Raw genomic sequence first — 23,506 nt, forward strand, 5'->3', positions numbered from 1 at the left:
AGTGTTTAGACTATGAAATGCTTGTGAATTGCTGCATGCATCAATCTCACTTGTAATGTCTGTGTTCCATAGAAGGAAAAATATAAGCTTGTTTTATAATTGTAAAAATGCCGGCTCTGAACTTGTGAACTCCCCCTGCACTTCCAAGAGGACTATCAAAAATTAAATGGGCCATTATAGGACAAAAGCTTTGACAGACCTATACGCCCATGGGCAAGTACATGCACAAGGCCTCGTCCCATTAGGCTGAATGCTGGAAGAGGGAAATAAAAACAGCTAACATGAAGACTTTTACATCTCTTTGCTGTTTGGCGTATCTGACAGGAGGGAGCTAAGAAACAAAAAGCAGAGATCCCCAGGGAAGACCCCGGGTTAAGCAATGAAAAGACATTCACTATTGACAGATCATTAAATCTCTGTAACCTTTTCGAACCATAGACTGAACTCATTTGTGCATATATGTTGCCTACTTTTACTCCCCTCCCTTACAAAATCTATAGTTAGTTTATTACAGGATTAGCTACAAGCATTGTCTTTTGTGTGAGACCTAAGGTACAAATTGATCTTGGGTAAGTGACTGGTCTCTTGAGACTGGATGCACCCTGAATATTTTGTGATTTTTGGTGCAAGGGACCATTCATCACCAAGTCCATCTTGTCTGGGTAGCAAGAGACATTGCAGATCCCAAGGAGCCATAGACTGACTCCATGGTAAAACTGTTACTGTGGTCTAGGAGTTCACATTTATTACTGGATTGGTGAAATCTAATTAGAGAACAAAGCACCAGTTTGGGATATCTGCCCTGCTTTTGACAGTCTGCCCGAAGGTTGGCACTCTCGATTACAGAATCATAGGACTGGAAGGGACCTCAAGAGGTCTACTTGTCCAGACCCCTGCACTCATGGCAGGACTAAGTACCATCTTCCAGGGGTTCTCCATCTTTGTTGCACCACGACCCCCTTCTGACAACAAAAATTACTGCGTGACCTTGGGTGGGGGCAGAGCTTGAGCCCCAGGCTAAAGCACTCAGGCTTCAGCCCCGGATCCGAGGTAGTCTAATGCTGGCCGTGGCAACCCCATTAAACTGGGGTTCCAATCCACAGTTTGAGAACCACTGATCTAGACCATCCCTGACAGGTGTTTGTCTAACCTGCTCTTTAAAACTTCCAATGACAGAGATTCCACAACCTCCCCTTATGCAATTTATTCCAGTGCTTAAGCACTCAGAGGTTAAGAAAAACAATTTTTCTCCCTCCTCCTTGTAGCAACCTTTTATGTACTTGAAAAGGTATGTCCCCTCTCAGTCTTCTCTTCTCTAGACTCAACAAACCCATTTTTTTCCAATCTTCCCTCTCAGATTATGTTTTCTAGACATTCAATCATTTCTGGTATGATTACTCTTCTCTGGGCTTTCTCCATTTATCTACCTCTTTCCTGGAATGTGGTACCCAGAACTGGACACAATATTCCAACTGAAGCCTTATCATGGAGTAGAGTGGAATTACTTTTCGTGTCGTGCTTACAACACTCCTGCTAATACATCCCAGCACGATGTTTGCTTTTTTTTGCCAGATTGTTACACTGTTGACTTATATTTAGCTTGTGATCCACTACGACCCCCAGGTCCGTTTCTGCAGTTCTCCTTCATAGGCAGTCACTTCCCATTTTGTATGTGTGCAATTGATTACTCCACTTAGGAAGAACTACTTTGCATTTGTCCTTATTGAATTTCATCCAATTTACTTCATACCATTTCTCCAGTTTGCCCAGATCATTTTGTATTTTAATCCTATCCTCCAAAGCACTTATAACCCCTCCCAGCTTGGTATCATCTGCAAACTGTGTGTGTGTGCGCTCTCTGACATTATCTAAATCATGTATGAAGATATTGAAAAGAACCGGACCCAGGAACAATCCTTGTGGGACCCCACTCATTATGCCCTTCCAGCCTGACTGTGAACTCACTGATAACTACTCTCTGGGAACGGTTTTCCAACTGTCATGAGCCACTCAAGGCAGCATGACAGAGCCCAGAAAAGCACCCATTTTTCTCCAGCTGAAACCCTCTCAACTACCTCCTTTTCTCTGCTGAAACTACACTACTAGGATGGACATCAAATTAGTTGCCTTTCTTAGTCCTAAAGCAAGCAACAGCTCTGCATCTATCATTAAAGGAGATTAACAAACAGCAAATGGAGAGTCTAGCCAGGGCCCAATTACGCACTGCTGTGTGTGAGAACACTTATTTCTACCTGTGCAAAGTGGGTGTATAATGCTACCATTCTCATTTGACAGCATTTTATACCCACTTAGCACAGTGTAAGTGATTACGCAAGGTGCAACCAGTGGAGAATTAGGCCCTGGATTTCCCACCACAGATGACTGAACTGTGCTCAGTTTTGATCATCAATACCATATTCAGGAAAACTCTTAAAGGAGAGTTTATATTAAAGCTGAAAATGCTGCCTCATGTTTATAATAAAGTTCCATATGAAAACTGCAATTAGGCAAAATGTACCATCTGCCCTTCTGGATATGGAGTTAAAGCAATAAAAACATTTTCAAATCAAGAAGATCTGTGGTTTTAATCTTTGTTCTTCCTTCTCTCCAATTTGAATTAATAACTACCATTTGGTTATTTTTGCTATTAATACGTTGTTCTCATTTTGTAATGTACTCCAAGTAGCGAAAGGGATCAAAAACTCTACACTGAGGAACTGAAAAATTGTTTTTTAACTGGGGCAATGTAGCCTACTTATCCATATGTAAGCTAGAAATTGTCTTAAAACTAAGTCACTATTTGTGGCCTCCACATGCTCTCACCTGCCCTCTGCAATAAAACTCTCTTTGTCTGGCTCTCTGAAGAGGGTGTTTGGGCTGGTCTACACTGGGGGGGGAGGGGGGGGAAAATCAATCTAAAATGCGTAGCTGAAGTCGAAGTATCTTAGTTCGACTTACCTGGCTGTCTTCACGGCGGCAAGTGAACCACCACGGCTCCCCCATCGACTCCGCTTACTCCTCCTGCAGAGGTGGAGTACGGGCGTCGATTCAGGGATCGATTTATCGCGTCTAGATGAGGAGCGATAAATCGATCCCTGATAGATCACTACCCACCGATCAGGCGGGTAGTGTAGACATGGCCTTTGTCTAAATAACCTTTCTTGTTTAATTTAGATTAGTGCTATAGAAAATAGCAAGCGATTTTTACTTCTGCAAAATTCAAGTTCAATTATTCACATGCTTAAGGTATGAAAAAATGCTTTCTTACACTGTTTTGTTTCAGGTCAGGATTGGGGGAGGGAGTGGAATCTCACTGCAACCTAAAAGCTTTCAGAGAATCTTATTTCCATTTTCACCTCCTGCATACTCACCCACCTGCCCTCCTACCTCAAAAGAGGTTTTCTTCACCTTGCAGTTTTATTTTGCAAAGTAACATTACTAATTATCTTCCAGCTACTAATCTATTTTAAAATGGATACAGAAAATTTTGCCTGTGGTACTGAAAACAAATTCAAGATGTTGATAAATATCCAAGATGCGGGAGGGGGACAAATGAGATAAACGTATAAAAATGGCAAGTGACTACTTAAATCACAGGGAAGGGCTTTGAAGCCTAGATTCCAGTGAAAGCTGCTCAGCTTTCTTTTCAAAGCTTCTCTTTCTGAATTGATCAGAATAAAACATGTGTTTCAGAAATAAAATTTAATTTTTAGACAGCCTCAATATAGGAATAGCCAGATCACAACGGAGCACAGATTCATCCTACTTTATGATATGTAACTCTGGACTAAAAAGTTCAGTCCAGGATTTACTGAAGAAAAAAGACATCAACTGTTTGGAAAACTGGATGGCTCAGGGGACTGCTAGTGGGATGTGGAATTTTTCACCCCAAGGTCACAGATTCAAATCCAGCCTAGGTTGGCAGACACCAAATTTCATTACCTTTCAACAGTTGCTCAGCAGTTGATGTGAAATGAACTAGTGGCCAAAGACTATTTCCCTAAGGACAGCTGTGAGCATCCCAATTAGTGTCTTTCTTGAATGTCTGTATTCCAGTTATATAATGAATCTGTTGATCAAAGTCTAGGTGCCTTTACTAAAACTAAAACCACCAGCCAAAACAATTTGAACTTGAATTCTGAACTCCCCTAAACTTGAGATACCCTCGTAAACATCCCAACACCAAACTCTGACTTTGTCACAGTAGGGAACGAGAGGACGACAGTAATTTCCAGAGTAGAAAGCTTTCCACTGAGAATACATGTCATCAATATCTGGATGTTCCAGTTCAAGGTCTGTTAATTCAACCATCCTACACTGTCTACACTGCCACTTTCAGCGCTAAAACTTTAGTCGTTCAGGGGTGTGGAAAACCCCCACTCCCACCCCAAGCAACAAAAGTTTTAGCACTGAAAAGCTACCACTGCTCGTTCAGGGTGGCGGGGTTTATTTTTTTTGTTTGTTTTGGTTTTTTTTTAAATCGCCAGGAGAGCTCTCTCCTGGCAATAGAGTGTCTACACTGCCCACGTCACGGCGCTGGCGTGGCCATGCTGCTGCAACCACACTGTAATGTGGGCAGTGTAGACATACCCTTAGTTGATCTCAACTATCAATAGAGACAGCATGGAGAGAAGAGGAATACACTACAAAGGAATACACTACAAAGACCCTAAATCACTGACCTCTTTATAGGGCACAACACCATCCAGAAACAAAATGGAAGCTTTTCTAGTGCATGAAGAACACATATAATGAAAAGGCACCAGCAAATAAGCAGTTGCATTCTGCACTAACTGAAGTGTCCAAGTGGGTTGCCTGTCTGAAAGTGCTAAGCCTCATCAAAGAAGCCAAAAGACTAAGTGGCCATGGAAACTGAGAGGGATTTTGTCCTCACCTTTGCAGTCCTACACAATTCTATTCCTTCTTAGTTACTAACTTGTCTCCTCTCACCTCACCCCAGCCTCCCCTACCAATAATACCAGCCACAACCCTCTCTCACCCAGTCTCCCCATCTATCTCAACCATTTTCACACCTTCCCATTACACCGGGGGCACCCTATTTCAGCTGATCTCCAAAGGCCACCAGCCTCTCCTCCAGACCCACTTTTGTCAGTAGCTGACAATGGCTAAACCAGTGGTTTCCAACCTTTTTACGCACAAGATCACTTTTTAAATTTAAGTGCAACCCAGGATCTACCCCACCCCTTTCCCAAGGCCCCACTCACTGTCCCCCACCCTCACTCACTTTCATCGGGCTGGGGCGTGGGCTCTGGGCTAGGGCTGAGAGATTCTGAGTGTGGGAGGGGGCTCTGGGCTGAGCCTGGGGCAGGGGTTGGAGTGCAAACTCTAGGAGGCAGTTTGGATGCAGGAGGGGACTCCAGGATCGGGCAGAGGGTTGGGGTGCACGAGAGGGCTTGGGGTGCAGGCTCTGGGAGGAAGCTCAAGGCTGAGGCAGGGAGTGCAGGCGGGGGTATGGGGTGCTGACTCCAGGAGGGGGCTCAGGGCTGGGGCAAGGGTTGAGGTGCGGGCTCCCGCCAGGCAGCACCACAGCGGGGCTAAGGCAGGCTCCCTGCCTGTTCTGGCCCCACGCCACTCCCGGAAGCTGATCACACATCTCTGTGTGTCTGGGGGGCGGTCTCCACGCACCACCTTCCCCCTCCCTGCAGGCAGTCCCCGCAGCTCCTATTGGCCACAGCTCCCCGTTCCTGGCCAACGGGAGTGGTGCCTACAGGCAGGAGCAGTGCGCTCCCTCTCCTCCCCTCCTCACTCCCACGCGGGGACGTGTAGGCCACTTCCAGGAGCCTGCCTTAGCCCTGCAGCACTGCTGGACTTTTAGCGGCCAGAGACTGCGACCTACTGGCAGAGGCTCCACGATCAACCAGTCGATCGTGACCTACCGGTTGGTGACCAGTGGGCTAGACTGAAGGGCAGTGAGCAATTTATAAAAATAGGTATATATTTTGACTGTATAGTTTATCCCTCTCAATTACCCTTCACTTGCTTATTGTCCTCTCAGACCGCCAGGTATGCATACACAGCACACACTGCAAGGTGGGCACTGCTGGAATATAAATAACCTACATCACTAGGAGGCATCTCTTCCAGGATATGATTTGCAGGGTACTGGAGGAAATTCACCCTGTCATCTCATATACTACACTGAAACTAAGTGGTTTTAACCTCAAGGCCTATCAGTTCAACATCTTTAATGAACATAAATGTAACTTGCCCTTCACCCCTTTTCCAAACCCCTTCTTTCTACGATAACTCAAATTCTGTGCCTGACTAGCATAACTGTCTGAAAAAATAGACAGCCTGCAGAAGTCTTATTTTTTCTGGATGGACAATTCTAGGATGCAGCAAGCCAAACGGAAGCTTATATTTCACATAAATGATGCTTTCCAGTTTTAGTCAGCTTCCTAATAAATGAAAAGCAAAAACAAGACCCAACAAAGCATAGGAATCTGCCATTTTTGTTTTTTTGTTTGTTTTTTCTTTTAAAGTTGTACCTGACCCAGTCATTTTAATAGGCTTTTTATAACCTTTTTAAATTATAAAAGAAAATCTATATGAAAAGTTATACAATGTACATAGTGAATTGTGATGAATAGAGCCCTTATTTTAGATGCTGACTGAGCAGGAAGGTCTTTTAGATGAAAAGGGATAGTTGTATATCCTACTTCATAAAAAAGAGGAATAAGAGAAAATAATTGTTTAATACAGGAGGAAGAGAGAAAAGGGATTAGGATCATTATACACCAAATTATAAACTAATTAGTGAACATAAGCCATTTATTTTCTTTTATCATCAATGTTTAGCAAGACATTTATCCCATAGGTCAACCAAAATATATGATAGTCAAAAGTGGTTACACAGTGGTCATGTACAATTTGGTACGAAATAATTAGATTACCAGATACTAGAGTTTCATCATTAATTTTTATTTAAGATGCCAACATATGATCCAAATGAGTGACTATATTACCTCCTTCACAGGATCTTATTTATTATCAGTTCTTCATTATAAGCAGTGGGGCTAATATTTATTACCAGTTCTTCATTATAAACAGTGTTCACCTCAGATCAAAAAGTCATTATTTTTATCAGCGTTTTCTTAAGCCTACTGTATCATTACAAGTAACATTACTAAAACTGAAAGATCAGGAAAAAAGGTTATTTCTCTAGTCAGTTTTCCTTTATATTAAAAGTAAAGGAAGAAATACACATATATATTGTCAAACTGTCAGTTTCCCCTTTTCACAAGGGCCTTTTTCACAGCAAAAAGGGAGACCTGTACTGTTTACAAAAGAGAAAGTGTGACTTTAAACCCACAAAAATTGGCCAATTGGCCAGGTGTCATCAAACTGCTTTTAAATTATTTGTTGTTGGCTTGCTTGTCTGAGAACTGACTAGATTTCAAGTTGAAAAATGTCCTTTAAAAAGGTGGGGGGGGGAGATATAAAAAATTAAGCTCTTATGTTCTCACAGCATTGATAAATCCTATATTAGCCTGAAACAAATACATTTAGAAACAAATGTTAAAAATAACATTCTCCTTTACTTACCTGCCAAGACCATAATTGTTAGGTATGTCAAATTACTGTAGGGGAAAGACAGCCCTGAACATGGGACTTGGCAAGTTAAGCTGTTTTCATTCAACTTTTTAAGCAGGACACATATGGAACTAAATATCATTGCTAACACATTCTTGGTAGATGTTCACATACACAGCAATGCACTCACAGAATAGAGAGTGCACTGAAATAGTTTTGGAAATGTAGATTACCATTCATTTATGTTATTGTCAACAAAAATGCTCCATGAAGCATGAGTTGTTGAAGTGACATATCAATCTTTAAAGCATTCAAAAGCTTAAAGTCTTAAATTATACAGTATTTCAGAATTAACTCTGTGTAGGAAAATAATATCATTCCCAGGATTAGTCTTTTAGCATTAGCAGCTTTTTCCTGGTTAAGATAACATGCACATAAGAATCTGAGACTTGTCTACAAAGAAAAATTGGACTCCTTTAAATATACTGGCAAAAAGCGATACAACTGCCTAGTGTGGATGCAGTTATATCAGTATAAAGTTGCTTACAGTACTTTGCTTATTCCGGTCACAGAAGGGGAATAGGCTATACCAGTAAGACACACCTTTACGCCAATATAGCTAGATCCACACTGGCATGGGGATAACCAATTTAACTATTTAGGTGGAAAAATCATATCCTTAACTGAAATAGTTAAATCAGTACAAAAATTGCATGCATACCACAATTCCCATTATGTCTAACGTACACATGCCAGCACTGCCCATTTAAACACAACAGGTGTACCACTGAAGATTTGATTTTTTTTTATACTCTTCTATACTGTAGTCATCCCATTTCCTACCTTCACTCCATATTAGACAAGCAGAAGAGGAGAATCATTACTTCCAGAGATACTAACTCACAACAAAACCCTGAGTAGCTACTGGTGGCCAATACACTGCATTGATATGGCTTGCTTTTAAATACTTTTTCCTAGATCAACTTATAAGAGTAACCAAAAAAAAAAACCCTGATAGTTAGTAAAAGATAGGAGAAGGAAATGTGGAGTTCGATACACCACCTGCTTCACAAAACCCATTTCTGTGTCGCCATCATCACTATTATCCAGGGTTTGAAGCAGAAAACTGAAAGGAAACCTCTCTAACATCTATTCTAACCTATATAGACCCTAAGGGAAGGTTTGAGTGCCTGTACAAACCAAATCAGGCTTTGTTTTTGAAGAAGTGACACTGAAAATTGCTTTAATTTATTGCAGGTATTGTAGCAAACACACAACTAACAATGCTATGGGGAAGTCAAAATAAAATCTGTTTACATAATGCAGTCTTTTAAGTCCAATCTCCCATACCATCAAAGGAAATGAAAACTTTTAAGCACAATGACTTCTGCATACACTACCAACGGAATGCTAAAAGAAGAAATCACTGTTGCATTCTGGTCACATACTATCTCCAGTGAAAACATCCCTTCAGATGCGTATGGACCCATACTAAAGATGGTTAAGACAGAACTTCCTTAGCACTAAAATGAGCCAAATATCACATTTTCTTTCTTTCAGTACATTAGTCTGAAAGTCTTCATAGACATGCAGTCTCTCAAACGCAATCAACTGCAGGTGTGGGAGTGGGGTATTTTTTTATTCTCTACAATTTAACCAAGTTTGAGCTAATATACGGGACTGTGGTACATCATAAAGCTGTGGTCTTTTAACACTAGCAGGTTGGTCAGGAAAACATTCTAAATTAGAGGCAGCAACAGCAGAGACATCTATAAGAACTTGTTCATTTTCACTGCTTCTGTCCATAGAGTTTCATCAGCAGTGAAACTGTTATACTGCAGCACTGGTCCTGAATTCAGGTGCAGAAAAAGTTACAAGGAGGCAATCCTCCATTTCCCCCAGTAGGCTACAATTCTAAAAATACAACATCTTGCGTTTGTTTGGATTAATCTAAAGAATATTCCAATGAAGATTCTTGCATTACGGAAGCGCAGACCCATGATACAAGTGCACCCCCACACATACCTTTTCTAAACCAGAAGTGAGCACCCAGTAAAACTGAAAAAATACATTAAGCTAAAAGCTAACAAGTGCATACTGACTGCTACACACATAAAAAGGACAACACTGTTCTGTTAACAGCACCAGCTCTCAGCAAAGCAGAAATCAATTAGACCTTTCAAAAGGCTTCTCAGCACCACTCTGAAGGATCACAGCACCCTACGCGACCGGTGATCTTTCCAAAAGTTCTAAGCATCACAGTTTTGTTCCATTTTATTGCTGGGGAAAATGTCAGTCAATATCCATAGTGGATCTCTCAATTTCTCTTTATAAGCAGTAGATTACATTGGCAATGCTCTAACTAGAGGCGCTCTCTCTCTCAGGAAAGGAGCTACATACTGTAGGTCAGCTGAAGGAGTAATTCTAAAGAAATACATGTTTTATAAAGGAAATGCCCTTAGTTTTAAATTCATGTACAGTGACACATAAAGAGTACCTAGTGGAACAAAACCAGTGAATTACTGATTGACTTGCAGGGTCACTGCATCCAAACAATAAATATTTTCCTCTTTAAATAACTAAAATGTCAAAACATTGTGCATATAGATAAACAATGTTAAAAATGTGGACAAGCAAGACAATCTGTATTGATATGTAAATATTTCTCTTACCTGTCCTGAGACTGTTCCTCATACATCCGCTCCTTGCCTTCTTTAAAGAGTCTTATAGCCCGTTTTGATTTTTTCATGAGACTGTCAATGTAGATTTTAAAATATTCATTCTCACTGAGTTGTGCAAGTTTCTGGTTGTCGTCACAGTTGCCCAGTATAAGTCGCAAATGTTGATAAGTGTCTGGTAAAATGTCAAGTATGTAAGGTGGGCTGTTTTTCAACTGAAGTTTGGGATTTTGGCATAGTCTGACCTAGAAACAAAAATAACAGTGTTTAAAAAGGCACTTTCCGATCACTGCACATCTGAAAGAAATACATAGGGGCAAAAAGTGATTTGACATCTTGAAATAAGCAGAGGCAAGTATACTTCTCAGGCCTCCAAGCAGGGAGGTCTACAAATTCTGCTTTGACTTATATCTCACGCAATGCCACTGACGTCACTGTTATTGTCTACTTTATGGAGAATTTAACCTTTTATTGGCATTTGTAAGAATCATCCAGTAGTCCTAGCCACTCCTCTCCACATTTTATGCATGTGTTTTTAATAGGAGCACCTCTGCCTGCTTGCTCTGCACCACTTATACTACAGAGACCCCCAAAAAAATGCATTATTATAAACTCAACATTTGCGACTTCAGGATTCTACTAAAAGATGGCATCTACATGCATCTTGAGTCATTAAGTTTTTAAATGGGACCCATTTATGTATAAACACTTCAGTTAATTTCCTTTTAAAAACAAATGACAACCAGAATAAGCTTCAAATGAATAGATTTCTATTTGGTACATATTTATTTGAATCAAATCTACCATACAAAGTGCTTCTTACACCAACCACGACTGCCTGCTCCTTTATGGGGAATGTATGCACTTATTTAAACTACTGCCTTCAAAATTTAATTGACTTTTTTAAACCGTCTTGTGATCTTGTTAGATCTCGTGACTAAGTAGGTTAAATCCCAGTGCAGCAAGAAATTGTGTTAATGACCCAGTGAGCACCATTCTTCACTCCAACCTAGAACTAAACTAATGTCCCATATGTTCGCAGGGGACACTATGCCACTAAAGATGCAAACTTCAAGATGACCCTTACTATCCACTTTGAAAGAGCAGAATGTTAGTCCTGTGTTCTGACCATATACCAATTAAAGGCAGTTCTATTCTGGCTACCTAAATCCTCCTGTAATTTTAATTGAAGATGGTATTTTACTTCATTTTTCTGTTCTAAACTACTATATAGACTTCACATACAGTTCCCTAGAGCTGCTGCATTCCACCCTACAGATGGTTGTATTTCACTGATGAACTAAGTGGTCCCCGTATGTGTGATTCTATACAGAATTACTGTGGTACATATGCACACACTCTACATATGTATATGTAGTAAATCAATTAAAATACTTATAAGAAAATAAATTGTAGTGTGAAATACAGGTTTTATAGGCATGAGTTGAGGATTCCCTTTTTGGGGGGTAATGTGGCTAAATCACTAATATGTAACTGGGATGGGGTGGACTAGGCCCAAAGGCCCCTTGTAGGAGCCTCAGGGGCCTGCCACACCCATCCCAGGAAAGGAGCAGTGGAGAGGTCCTCCAAGTAGGCTACAGTGGCTTTAGGGAGCAGCCAGTGAGTGCCCAGCAGGCTCATATAAAAGGAGCTGTAGGGCCAGAGTGAGTGCAGTCTGCTTGCAGGGACTGGGGGAGCAAGAGGTGCTGCTGGCTGCGAGGGCTAAGGTGGATATTGCTAGAAGGGACCAGGGAAGCGAGGGAATAGCTTCTGGCCAGCCACCAAGACCCACTGAAGACAGGCCCAGGGAAAAGACTGTCTGTAGAACTGCTAACCCCGGAAGGGAACTGATCTAGACTGACCCAGCTGGAGAGCCAGGGTCGGAGAATTAAAGGGCAGACGACAAGCCCCAAGGGAGGAAACCATGGGGGTGCTGCTCCACCCCAGAGAAGGAACCTTCATATATAAGCTTACCAACTAGGGTACTGAGATAGGCCCTGTTGGTCAGGCTGAGAACCAGAGCCCAGGGAGGCCTACAGGGATAGCGCAGGTGGCAGGGCCAGAGGACTGAGTCGCTGAAGACCTGCCAAGAGATGCGTGCAGCCCTGCTGAACAGAACTGAAAGATTGCAGGCACTGAGAAAGGAAGTGCTCATGAGAGGCAGGTGCTGACCCTGTTACAGTAATCTTCAAATATTTCTATTCATACTAATGTCATGACTTCAAAGTCCAGTATCATGGACGATGCCAGGGGACGAGGCATCCCCCTAAAAACTCTAAGCTATTTCCTGTGGTACAAAGCCTAAATTCCTAACCCTCCAAAGTCTTGAGATACCAACCATATCTTAAAATTGTCACCAATTCCATGCTGCAACATAAACAGAGTGGAAAATTCCATATTTGGCAGGAGTGGAGACAGAAGGAAAGCACATTGCAGTTTTTCTGAATGTAAGTGTTATATACATATATTGTAATTAGGTCTAGGGTGGTTTTTGTACTGGTAAAGCGAAGTCAAAATTTAATTCAGTTCTGACTTTTAAAACTTATTACTAGCCCAAGTAGGACACAATAACAGAACTCAAACTGGCAACCATTGACGAGAAATTTTTATATTACAGAGGGGAAAGCATTTAAACATAAGATTTGTATGCGTTTTCTCCCTTATTTTTCTTGGCCCTCATTCACTGTGTATTTTTCAACAGCAGTTTTCCTCTTTCCACCCTTTCACTTTATCTGAAGTAAAAATGATTTGTGTCATCAGTTACTTTTTATGGGAGGATTTTTATAATCACAAATAGAGGGTGATGACATCCTTGGAGCATCTAGCCCAAGAAAGTGCTTATTCGGACAAAATATCAGCAAAAAACAAACCCAGAAAGTTACAATCATGCTAAATTGATCCACTTTTTAAAAATTAAACTGAAATTATTAAAACTCTTAACTCCTCCTAAGGAAACCGGATGATTAAAATAATTAGTTCTTATGTTTAAAGACACGCTGCACAAAGAGAAAAGTCATACTAGTATAAGTGAAAGAAAGGTGGCTTTATGTATACCAGAAAGGTGAACACACTATTTCACAGGGTATGCTGCCTGTATATACACAAGTTGCTTATTTTGGTTGAGGATTTTCTATGGCTGGTTGGCCAGACAGTTGAACAAAGGGGACACTGTGAAAAAACAAGACTCAAGTTCCTCTTTCAGGTGCTTTAGAAAGTCTCTTTTAGTCCAATACAGTCATATATAGCTAACAACAGGATTCTGTGGTCAGTCTGGTTTACCATGCTTCACTTTCTGCAGACTACATGGAGACCAATTACAGAACAGTACTAGGCACCTCAAGATTAGCACTAGCCCTTCAGTTATATGAAAATATTTCGACAATAAAACTCAACTCCTCTTAACTTTATCATTTTAATAAGTTTATCACAAAACAAGTGCTGGAGTTTAGTTCAAATGCTTAAGAGTCCAAGCACCCACTCACTAAGGTTGTGAAGGTTTTTCTACACTTATTTTTATAGTGGACCAGATTTCAGTATGGAGGAAAGGTGTCTGTAAAGAGTTGGTTGTGTAAACCATATAGCTCCTAGAGTCAGGATGTCCTGAGACTTACCACAAGGGTTTACATTAACAGTAAGCAACAAGAAATGACAACAGTTGACGTAAAAGGCTTCCTAAAGCAACCGAGCTCTCGTAGTACATACCTTTCTGAAAAACAAAGTCACGCTACGCTGAGCTTTATGACACAAACCTAGCAATAGCATAGGGTATGAATCAGACCACTGATTACTTTTTTATTGTGACTTGGATTAAGCATGTAGGCATTTAGTAAGCATTTAGTCTATCAAAGAAAAAAAAACATTCAATTCAGCAAGTTGAAAAAAACTTTTCCTTGATTGAGACAAGTTAATGCATATACAAGATCCTTGAGGTATCCTATGCATAACAGGATATCAACATATTATACCATGTTTATCACTGTGATATTGGGGAATCTACTTCCTTTAGTGCATGGCTAGAGTATGCAACCCATCTTATCAGAACCAGATTTCATCACAGTGATCCTTATAGCTGTAACCTCCAGGTTTGACTACTGCAGTTCACATGGAATGAAACTCTCACCCTGAAAAACCATCTCTAGTTAGCACAAAAAAATGCAACAACCCATCTACTCATCAACATGGGTCACTGTGAACACATCACTACAATTCTCCATGTTCTCCATTAGATATAAAGGGCAGACTGATATCCTCTCTCACATTGAGATGTATCTTAACTCCAACAATGAAATAAAATATGATTATATTATTAGTAAGATGCTACCTAAAGTGCAGAATTAAATGGGGTCCTTATATTCAAAGGTTTCCATGGGACCGCTCAGAGCTACCCTAGACATCACATCCTTTTTTCCACCACTCTGACTTCCCTTCACAGCTTCTCTTCACTGGCTCAAACAGTCAACTGTGTGGGAGACCCTCATGAGGCAAACTTTCAGGGGAACTGGACCTAGACTATGGAATTTGTGTCTGCAAGAGACAAAGAATATGAACTTCAAGGGCCATAGGCCCAAATGCAAAGCCTATTTCTTCTATGTAGCTTTCCCTCCCAATAGCTCTTTAAAAAAAAAAAATCAATTCTACACATACAAAAAAAAGGTGATACCTATTCAAGTTCTATCTTACTGGCAGGGAAGGGAGAGAGAGCATTCACTTTGTTTCTCTTTAACTACATGGGAGGTGCTCAGTAAGTATGCTGATGAGGGTCATACACAGTAAGTGCCTAGACAGATAACACTTTGAAGTAGTAGGATAAAAATTTGTAAACAAATATGACTAAGTTAGACAGTGTTTTAAAGTATCTTCACATTAGAGGGAAGAGATTTCCATTGCACCTACTTAGCCATTTGATTTCATGTAGAAAACAGTGTGTTCTGTTTGTTCCATGATGATCTTTCTGAAAAATTGTTTTTAAAGGTCACAGGTTTAATGCTTTGATAAAACAGCTTTACACTGCCAAGCAAAGCACAGCAACACTTACACACCAGGATATGTTTAAATGCTGGTCAAGCCCCATGTGAGAAAAGTTACTAATGGCAACAGAATAAGTATCTGCTGACTATGACTCCTACTAAATTCTCTCTAATCAGCTGAACCCAATGGACGTGACAATTAGAGTATCAGTGACTAGTATATTTCCAAGGTTACAATTTGAAAGGCTCTACTTAACCAGCATCTTCCGCCACATAGTGCAGAAACATCACAAGATACAAACAAATTGGCTCAGAATACCATACACAGTTGAAAGTGGCTATGCAGCAAGATATTGTAACACTTCTGATCTCCAGAAAGCCACAGCACACACAATTCCAAAGAACGAATCCTGAAAAATGAAATGGCAGATTGGCTACTGGAAAAATGGGGAGATCACAAGGTGCAGAATCACCCATCAAAGCCCACTGCCCCCAAGACAGCATTAACTATAAATGCATTGGCATTGTACATTGCAGATGGGTAGATTACCAAGAGGTAGAAAAAGACACCTGGAAGAGGCCATTTTACCAGAATGGATGAAGAGGCCTTTGTTAGGTGACTTCCACCCGAGAGAACAGTGGGTTGTCGAATCCCGGATTCGACAGCTTCCATTATGTACCAGTGCTTGTCTTAATAAGGACACAGGGATGCAAACATAGCAGTGTTACTTTAAAAGCAAAAAGTGAAGTGCTTTGATACACTGTTCATGCCATGTAACTGCCACATATTCAGAAACAGGCAAAGGGATGCTCCCCTGGTTTTTCACCTGATTTTCTGTGTAACTAATTTTTTTTTTTTTTTAATTTTGATCCTTTTTTTTCTCCACAAGAGAGGTGTGTGGCCATAAGACTTTCAATCAATATTTAAAACACAGTGTAAGGACCAGTTCATATACTGAAGAACTCTGTGGTTATGATTTACTTAATTGGTTCCTTTGTGGTACTGTGAAGTTAAGTGACTTGGAAGGTTATACATTTCAAATGTTATACTGCGTGTTATAAAGAATAACAAATGTATACATTGGGTTTCACACTCGTTAACTGTACTCAATAGAGACACTGGATGTTAGCAGAAAAAAATGGATTTTGGCATCCCCTTATTTTAAAAAAATGCATCACTTCTATAACTCTTTTAGTAATGTGGCTCTGCATAATCACAAAGCCAATACTGCAAGCTTTGGGTACACATTGTGCTTTGTCCTTAGACTATATTAAAACAGCAAATTAAATTTCTCTTCCTGCTTTCCATTATCTGGATAAAATTTATGGTGTGGACCATGATAAAACAACAATACAGTTTATACATGAATTTTACTTTCTATCGTGCAGCTTAACAACCATACTTCCCCCTAGTACTTCACAGTATCCCATAGTGATTGAAAGTTGAGGTACTCATACATGGGATCACAAATACAATCTTCTTTCAAAACATTTCACAATTTCACTATCTTGAAACACTCAAAATTAATGTGAACTCTGAGCTCTGAATAGCCAGACTATTAAAGGTGTTAATCTCCTCTCACATTTACATGGTAGGTTTCCCCTGCTACTCTCAAGATAAAGCACAGGTGGGCAAACTTTTTGGCCCAAGAGCTACACTGGGGTTGCAAAACTGGATGGATGGAGGGCTGGGTAGGAAGGCTGTGCCTCCCCAAACACCCTGGCCCCCGCCTCCTATCCACCTCCTCCCACTTCCCAACCCAGACTGCCCCCCTCAGAATCCCCAACCCATCCAACCCACACTGCTCCTTGTCCCCTAACTGCCCCATCCACACCCCCACCCCCAGAACCTCCGCCCCATTCAACCACCCCCTGCTCCCTATCCCCTGACCCCATCCAGACTTGGGACTCCCGCCCCCTGACAGGCCCCCTGGGATCCCACGCCTATCCAACCCCCCCGTTCCCCATCCCCTGATCGCGCCCTCCCCCAGAACCTCTGCCCCTTTCAACTGCCCCCTGTTCCCCATCCCCTGACTGCTCCCAGGGCCCCCAGCCTCTTATACAACCCCCCGGCCCACTTACCGTGCCAAGCAGAGCAGCATGTCTGGCTGCTGTGCCTGTCGGAGCCAGACACACTACCGCTCTGCTCGGCAGGAGCAGGCATCCCTGCCGTCCAGAGCGCTGCCCGCGCAGCGGCGTCACTCTGCTGGGGAGGAGAGACAGCAGGGGAGGGGCCGAGGGCTAGCATCCCCAGCCAGGTGCTCAGGGGCCGGCAGGACGGTCCCATGGGCTGGATGTGGCCCATGGGCCTTAGTTTGCCCCCTTCTGAGATAAAGGCATACTCCGTATAGGAATGTACTTTTGTTTTCTAGATTCTGAAATCTATTATGCTTATGATTTTGCTGCAATATCAGATGTTAGAAGGCCTTTCCAATGCATCTTCAATACACTTTATAGAAAGACTTTAATGATTTGTAATTATTATTTTACTATCACACCAATATTAACTGAATCTGAAATTTATTCTCATATGTAGGTGCTGCATTTTATTTTGGGAAAAACAGTCATCCACTATATCAAAGAATTAACTTTATTATGAGTCCAAATATGATGTGTTCACTAGCACAAAACTACCACTGGAAATTATGTCCAACTTTCTGGAACATGAAACAGGAGCATCACCCAAAGCTTGGTATTATGCAAGGTAATGAAATAAACCAATGCTCAAAAACATTTTGATGTAAACTACTGCTTATCTATTCAAAAATAGGAGTTTGTACAGAAATAAAAAAATTGATTGATATTAAATCTATTGTTAATCAGGAGTTGTTAAACATATAACTTAACTCTCTTTACTGTGTATCAGTAAACTTTATAAAAAGTAAGTTTAGATTCAGCTTGACACTGCCCCATATGCACTGATGTGTTTACTTGTAAATACAAGACTCAGTAAAGACTGGATCAGGAACAATTAATTTTGTATTTTTTGCAAGTATTCTCAGTAGTAAATATTTACCAGAGGGGACTTTATCTAGAATGTCATGCCATCACATTTTGTTCTATCAATTTTGACAACGTTCTTTCAACTACCAAAGGAAAGTTGTGGCTTTTTTTTAAACTGGTACCAAAGAGATTTCAAGATGAGATACTGTATATGAAATTGCAGCCTTAATCCTGTTCTCATAGCTAAAATATAAAACCATGAAAAACAGAGTAATCATGAAGTCTCAAAACTGACAGACCCTTAACTATAACAATTCCAAGTCATGGCAGGTAATATGCACATGTAGATTTGCATGAGGTTGCTAATGAATTTTACATACACCATTACGTAGTCTCCAAAAACCCTAATCCCACAATATAGTTATTTTACTTTGCATGATTTTATCAAGAGTGATTTGTAGTTTGGGATAATCCCACGTTTGTAAATAGAGCAACAAATATGTTTTGCTACTCAAGTTACTTCAGATATGGAATTCCAACCAGTGAAAAAGAGCAGGGACAGCATGGTGATGAGCATAGGAAACAGAAACCAGAAATTTCTGAGATCTAAACCCAGTCTTGACAGTGACTCTCTGTGTCCTTGGGCAAAACAACTTCTCTGTCTTGTTCTCTACAGATAGGGGAAGAGGAGAGATTATAGTTAAAGACAAATATTACCACTAGTAATTTAGGCCTTGAAACCACAGTCTGATCGCTGAGTGGGGACCCCTATGATTATGCAGAGACCCACTGAGTTCACTGGGACGCTGTGTGGGCATGCATATGCTAAGGTTCACCAAACTGCAGGATACAGGCCCACAACAGTATTTAAACCAACAGTTACTTGGGAAGGTTTCTAACTACTTCTGGTTTTAATCCCTGTTTTTGATTTATATAGGAGGAGAAATTTACCTCCCATTGCCTACTGCTGAGAAAGTCAAGACGACTTAACATTATGTTTATTCAAATGTGCTCTCTTCACTACAAGTACCAAATGCTTAACTCAAGCAAGTTACAGCATTTGGACACCATTACATCACCCTGTCTGGTATACTTTAATGCAATTTGGAAATAAAATTTGATTAACTGACAGCATCTTAAAGAGGACACATTGAAGATCAAAATTGAGGACACTTATCCAGTGAAACCAAAAAGAAAACAAGTGCAGCCTTTCCAAATAATTCTGCAGAACATGCCACACAGTCTGTTTTGATGCACTGATGTAGTAATGACAACGTTATTCTATGAAAACTGAGTGACAGCAATCCATAATTCCAAACAATGAGATTAAGATTCAAACTAACCAAAGGAAAAATGCACTGTAAGGCTTTTTGCATGGTCTGACATACTATTGCAAAGAGGGAAATATCAAACTGTACATTCCCTCTATTGTTTCAGACATGATATAGACAGATGTCATCTTTTCAGTAGGAAGATGTTTTCATCTTGAAGAGTAGTGTCTGCCTCCAAGTGCCTATATTTGTGATATTAATTATGACACATTCCCTGTTTACAGAACTCAACCAAATTCAGATCTGGCAGTAATAGAAACAACTCCACTAAGTCTTTGGAGTAGCATCCATTTACATCACAGTTTAGAATTAGCTTTAGGGGCTATTTTAATAAATACAAGTAATATTCTAGTGCAGTGGGTCCCAAACTTTTGTATTGGTGACCCCTTTCAAATAGCAAGCCTCTGAGTGCGACCCCCCATTATAAATTAAAAACACTTTTTTATATATTTAACACCATTATAAATGCAGGATGCAAAGCAGGGTTTGGGGTGGAGGCTGACACCTCGTGACCCCCTGAGGGGTCCCGACCCCCAGTTTGAGAACCCCTATTCTAGTGGTATCAGCATGGAATGGCAAATAAGGTTCCAATAAATGATTCTGATAATTCTAGCTTAGCAAGATGCATCAAGATTTCCTGAAGTTATATAAATGAAAATTATTTATTACCACCTCACAGACCTCTACATTAAAAAGCCTGTATTTTAAAAATAAATGAAATGAACCACAGGGAGTTAGTTAACTTTCCAGAGTTAGATCCTTAGTACATGTCTACACTACAATCTTAAATCAACCTAAGTTAGATTGACTTACAGCCACCACAGCACTTCCACCAACTTACAAGGGATGGGGGGGGGGGGGAGGAGGGGGTGGAAGAGCCTGCCTGGACCCCAGCTGTCCTCCGGGGCTTCTCGCCTTCCTGCTCCCAGCCGGGAGTGTGGAGAAGCTACCGGAGGCTTCTCATCTCTGGTGGGGAGATCCGCAGCTGGAGTCCGGCTGTGCTCCTGGCAGGGAGCGGGGATCCCAGGGGCCAGTAGGGCTCCCAATGGGGAGCTTGGGCCACAGCCCAAGCAGGGAGCCTGGGTGGCAGCTCGGCTTGGAGCAGAGACAACAGCCTGGCCCAGAGCCATAAAATTGACAAGAATGACAGCCAACAGCTGATATAAAGACAACACTGTGTCACCCTAACTACACCAACATAAGCCCTATGGCTCTTGTGGAGGTGGAGTTTTATGTCCACATAGTAGGGCACTTATATCTGCAAGAGCAAGGCTGTAGTGTAGGCATCGCACTTACACTGTAGCATAGCTGCTTTATGTTGACCTAACTCTGTACTGTAGACCAAACCTTAGGGTCACGTCTCCCTTGGTTCTAGGGCCTGATACTATCAGGTATTAAACCCTCAATCCTCAGTTATCTCAAAGGAAAGCTTCCCTGTGCTGATTATCCTCAAAAATCAAGCCCTTTCCTACCTAATCACTCTGCCTCCTGAGACTGTTACCCAGACTGTAAGAAAACTATTCCTAACTTTAGCTCGGCACCTTTTTAGCTAATTTGTACTTAGTTTATAGAAAGCTGTCACTTCCATTGTGTAGTATTTAATAAAATGTGCAACTTTGAGAAAGCAACATGTAGATGCTACAAGATCTATAAACCAACCCGCAATAACTGTCAATAAAATACATTTCCAGTTCCAAAATAAATAGTTAAGCAAAGAAGATGTAAGAGTATTTTTTTAAAAAATCCATGAAAAATGCAGACAAAAGATTTAAAAATAAAGGATTTCTTACTAATCTGTTTACTCCATTAAGGGATAATCAGAGAGTGATTTCCTTCTCAGGCACAATTCTTACCAACAAACATGTATGCATATGACTGTCATGAGAGTGCTTTATAGGATGATTAGCTTAACTGAAGTTTCATGCTCAAGAGGTTTTGTTTGCAGACTGACTAAATGGGATCCACTTTGAAACATAAGGAATAGTTGATGCACAAGAAATAAATTAAGTAGTTTTCTCCCAACAGCTTTACAAGTCTGAGTTATTCTGATGGACTCTGACCAACAAGAGCAGCAGTACTTCAGGCAAACATGTACATTTCCTCACTCAAACACTATTAAAAAAAAACAGCCAGAGGCCAGCAACTGCACAAATAGGTTTATCTGACCTAAAATGTAAGTCCGACTCTTTTCAAAGAAGGACACACATGGCAAAGGAATAAAATCTGCAGGAAGATGTAGATTCTCACATGGACCCATGTAAATAGCTTCCTTCCCCAACAGGAGAATACAATATGTATACACACAAAACTTACCACTTTGTCCATTAGCTTCCAAGTCTTCTCCACAGTTCTGCGGTCAGCAGCTGCTTGCTTGGGGGGCCCCACAGCATCCTGAATAGCATCTATGATGCCCAGAATACGCCCTTTGCGGGGGTTTCCTCCTCGGCCACCTGGGTTCCGGCCATTCAGGGAATTGGCCATCTGGGATCCGATCTTAACAAAAATAAAGAAATAAGAGAATTATCATAAGGTGTCCTAAAAACATTTTATCATAAAAAACAAAACCGTACAGTGAAGTACCATTTCCTTTCCCCGGTCAGAAAACAACAAAAGTATGTTTGGGAACTGGCTTAACTTTTTATGATGAAGAGTATAAACCCACCTGGGCTGAGTTTACACTGACAAGTCACCCTGGATTTGTCGTCAATGTATACATAAACAAGTTGAAGGTAAATTTACACTTGTGAGTGGACAGACACAGAGTTGATTTTACCCCATAAACAAAAACAAACAAACAAACCCATACATACACACACAATTGGGAGTACATACTTTCTGTTTCCACCTTCCCTAGATTCCCCATAAAGAAATAAAAGCCACTGGTGAACCTAGCACTAACGAAGATCACTTACACTCCCCTGTTTGGTTTTCCAAAGACTCCAATAAACATACAGATGATCACGTACACTCACAGCTCACCAGGGACACAAGCTTGTCACCAGACAACAAAGGCATATGGACTTCCATTTGCCACGTTAAAAAAAAAAAAAGAAAAGAAAAGCCAACATGCCTGCGACGAGCAAATGTTTAGGACAACAACACGAGCCATACATACGGTGTATTATCTTGTACAAAGAGTGAGAAACTGAAGAGGAGGAAAACCTTAAGGAGCAGGAAGGAAATTTCTTCTGTAAATCCAAGCTCCCTGAAGCTTCGTTTCACAGGCGAGACAGCGTTGCCCCCGTCTCTGTCCAACCTGAGCGGACGGCGGCGGTGGGGGGGGGGGGCTAGAAAGCCAAACGAGCAGTGCCCCCCGGGAAGTCTCCCCCCTCCGCCTTTTCTCCCTCCCACCTCGTGCGCCGGGCTTCAGTCCCAGAGGCAGGGACGCGTCCACCCGCCCGCCCCCAGCAGCGTGTTTAAATCCCAGCCGCGCTCCTGGCTCCGGAGGGCAGCTCAGCGCAGCTCAGCTCGCCGCCCCTCCGCAGCCCCACATGCTCCCGGCTCCGGGCACGCACCGGCAGGCGGCAGAGCAGCGGGGCTCTCCGGGCTGGCGCTCGCGGCTCGGGGGCGGCCGCTGCCCCCGCAGGAAAACGCGGAGAGTTAATTCATCACGGCCCGGGTCTCGCTAGTCAGCCCCCCGGGGGGCGGGGCTGGGGCTGGGGCTGGGGCCGGGCCGAGGGGGGGGGGGCGTGCGAACAACGGGAGGCGCCGCGCAGCAACGCCCCCGCGGAGCCGGGGCTGCCCCGCTCCTGGAAAGCGGCGCGCGCGCGTACAGGCTTCAGCGAACGCTCCGCTCCGCTCCGCCCCGCCCCGCCCGTCCCTCCTCCCCCTCCGGCCGCCGCCGCAACTGCTGCGCTCCTTGAAACACCCACCCCGCCCCCGAGCCCAACAGTCACTCCCACGCATGCGCGGTGGGGAGGGGAGAACGGGCGCTTTTCCAGGAGGGCGGGACCCTAAGGCTCAGAACGTTAGCCAATCGGAAAGGGGGAAAGGGTTTGCTTGACAGGTCAGGCAGCAAATGGGTGGGAGGCAA

At 42.0% G+C, this 23,506-nt stretch overlaps 1 protein-coding gene across 4 annotated transcripts in view; it reads right to left on the reverse strand.

Moving 5' to 3' along the window:
• CBLB (Cbl proto-oncogene B) overlaps positions 1–23,273 on the reverse strand; it is a 209,382-nt gene extending 186,109 nt beyond the window's left edge. Inside the window, exons 1-3 of one of the 4 annotated variants that reach the window (XM_045001837.1) lie at positions 22,989–23,273; positions 21,787–21,966; positions 10,227–10,477 (exon numbers count right to left, since the gene is read on the reverse strand). In XM_045001837.1, coding sequence (XP_044857772.1) covers positions 10,227–10,477; positions 21,787–21,954 — 419 coding nt within the window. In that variant the 5' untranslated portion in view covers positions 21,955–21,966; positions 22,989–23,273. Of the gene's footprint in view, positions 1–10,226; positions 10,478–21,786; positions 21,967–22,588; positions 22,607–22,635; positions 22,872–22,988 lie in introns of those variants that run through there. The other 3 variants (XM_045001836.1, XM_045001839.1, XM_045001838.1) reach the window with 3 other exon arrangements.
• Positions 23,274–23,506: the final 233 nt, after the last annotated feature.

The sequence above is a fragment of the Mauremys mutica genome, chromosome 1 (genome assembly GCF_020497125.1).
Source record: "Mauremys mutica isolate MM-2020 ecotype Southern chromosome 1, ASM2049712v1, whole genome shotgun sequence".
In the NCBI taxonomy this organism is placed as follows: domain Eukaryota; kingdom Metazoa; phylum Chordata; order Testudines; family Geoemydidae; genus Mauremys; species Mauremys mutica.